A 2225-nucleotide genomic window follows, 5' to 3' on the forward strand; every position below is an offset into this window, starting at 1 on the left:
CCTGGTCTGACCTGCTTATGTAGATATGTCCTTCATGTCAAACACTTAAAGCAGTTATAAAGGAAGTTCTTCATTTATGTGAGCTATTATAATTCTTAATAAAACACCATGAGGACCAAGTGACAAATTTACCCTTATAGATAGCCCCTAGACTACCATTTTGCTACCTTTCACCTCCTGTGACCCATGTACCCCCCCCCCCTTCCCCAATGTGACTGCTATGTTGTCTTCTAGGAAGAAAGAGCACCTGCCTTCCAAGTGTTTCACATGGCACAACAGGCTGAACAGCCAGCGCTGGGTGTTTGTGAGCGAGGGGCTGGAGGACTTCAAGAAAGTTTGTCCACCACACCGAGGTCTGACCACCACTCAGGGCCCCAGGGAAGGCTTTCTGCCCCGGATTCATCACCGAACCCCCAAACCAACCCCCAAGAAAAGGCAATATGAGTGGCCCACCAAAGCAGCCCTGTTCTCCAAGGTGGCACTGGCCCCTCAGTCGCAGAAGACACTCATAGAGAATAGGGAAAGCCACCTAGCCACACATCCCCTGGCTCTCTACCCACACCTGGAGGAAGCTCTGCCTGCAGAGGTAATCCTCCCTTTGGCCTGAAGGGGGCGCTGCACTGGGCTCTGAACATCATTTTCTCTGGATGCACTGGAGACACTTGGAAGGAAAGCATGTTTATGAGGAGGAGGGATGTTCCTAGGGTGGGGGCTCTCACAGGGATGTAGGGCTGCCTTGCTTTCTCTGGCCCCAGGAAACACAGGCAGCTACATTCAGTTGCTCCATTTGCTTCCAGCGAAGCCATTGAATTGGCAAAAGTTCAGGAGCTCTTCAACCTGCTTCACAGTGTGACCTTTCAGAGCAGGAAACTGACATCAGCTGTGGGTGAGGAGGTGTCTTTGAATACTCACTAGCTGAGAGACAGAGCCGAGGGGAACCTAGAAGTCATGTGGAAAAATCTACCCAATTGTCAAGGCTAGTTCTGGCATGTCATGATGTCCTGGGCTTCTGATGCTCAGCTCCGTAGTCCTTAGTGTATGTCTCTTGTCCTTATGGCATTCTGCGGGGATAGGGACAAAAGTGACAGGGTAGGTGCCAGCACTCTCTTTCAATGAACACATTTTGGCTATCTCTGACAACAGCTCATACATTTGACCTCCACCAGCAGCCAACAAGTCTGAAATTGCATTTTGTAGTTGAGCGCTGACGCTTTGAACAAAGCTCAGGTTGCATTAGAGTTCAGGAAAAGGGCAGGAGGGAGAGAGCAGGGAATTAGCAGCCCAGCTCCACCCCAGCAGCCCGTTTGTGCTTGGTGCGGTCTTCTCTTGCGTCAGCTTTGCTCAAATGTGTCCTCCTTGCAGAAGCCTGTGTGCAGTACCACTGGCCTTCTACCTGCTCCTCTGCCTTAACATCTTCCACTTCTCATCCGGGCCCTTGTCACCTCTGCCCCCTCCCCACTGGGGCAAAAACTCTAGGAAGGAGGGGGGCTCTATGAGCACCTAACCCCAGGACTGTATGAGGCCTGAGAAATCATTTGGTACATGATGGGACAGACAAGTATGCTTCTTGAATTCAGGTAATTGAATTCAGCTGTAAATGGTTTTGAATGAATGAATGACGTGATCGGTGGCAGACAAGCTTATAGAAAAGATGGCTGGATTGCTGACCAATTGCCAGAAATCTGGGGCTTTCTTTCCTTCACATCTCCGTTAGGCCATGGCCATGATATGGCAGAGAGCAGGGACATGCATGGAGCTATGGCTTTCATTTCCATGCCCGACTTCGCAAAGCAGGAGTGCTGCTGATTTTCTTTTGAAGCAGGACCTCTGTGTGTGTGTGGTGTGGTGTGTGTGTGGTATGTGTGGTGTGTGTGATGTGTGTGTATGGTGTGTGTGTGTGTGTGTGTGGTGTGTGTATGTGTGTGTGTGCGGTGTGTGTGTGGCGTGTGTGGTATGTGGTGTGTGCGTGGTGTGTGCGTGGTGTGTGCATGTGGTGTGTGTGTGTATGTGGTGTGTGATGTGCGTGTATGGTGTGTGGTGTGTGTGTGATGTGTGTATGTGTGTGTGTGTGGTGTGTGTGTGGTGTGTGCATGTGGTGTGTGCATGTGGTGTGTGTGTGTGGTGTGTGTGTATGTGGTGAGTGATGTGTGTGTATGGTGTGTGGTGTGTGTGTGTGGTATGTGTGTGATGTGTGTATGTGTGTGTGTGGTGTGTGTGTGGTGTGT

At 50.5% G+C, this 2225-nt stretch overlaps 1 protein-coding gene across 1 annotated transcript in view; it reads left to right on the forward strand.

Annotated features, from left to right (window-relative positions):
- The first annotated feature begins 220 nt into the window (after positions 1-220).
- The window catches only part of Fam47e (family with sequence similarity 47, member E), a 37782-nt gene continuing 35777 nt past the window's right edge, over positions 221-2225 (forward strand). Inside the window, exon 1 of the mRNA XM_013020095.1 lies at positions 221-586. Coding sequence (XP_012875549.1) covers positions 221-586 — 366 coding nt within the window. The remainder of the gene's footprint in view (positions 587-2225) is intronic.

The sequence above is a fragment of the Dipodomys ordii genome, unplaced genomic scaffold (assembly GCF_000151885.1).
Source record: "Dipodomys ordii isolate 6190 unplaced genomic scaffold, Dord_2.0 Scaffold49, whole genome shotgun sequence".
Lineage (NCBI taxonomy): Eukaryota > Metazoa > Chordata > Mammalia > Rodentia > Heteromyidae > Dipodomys > Dipodomys ordii.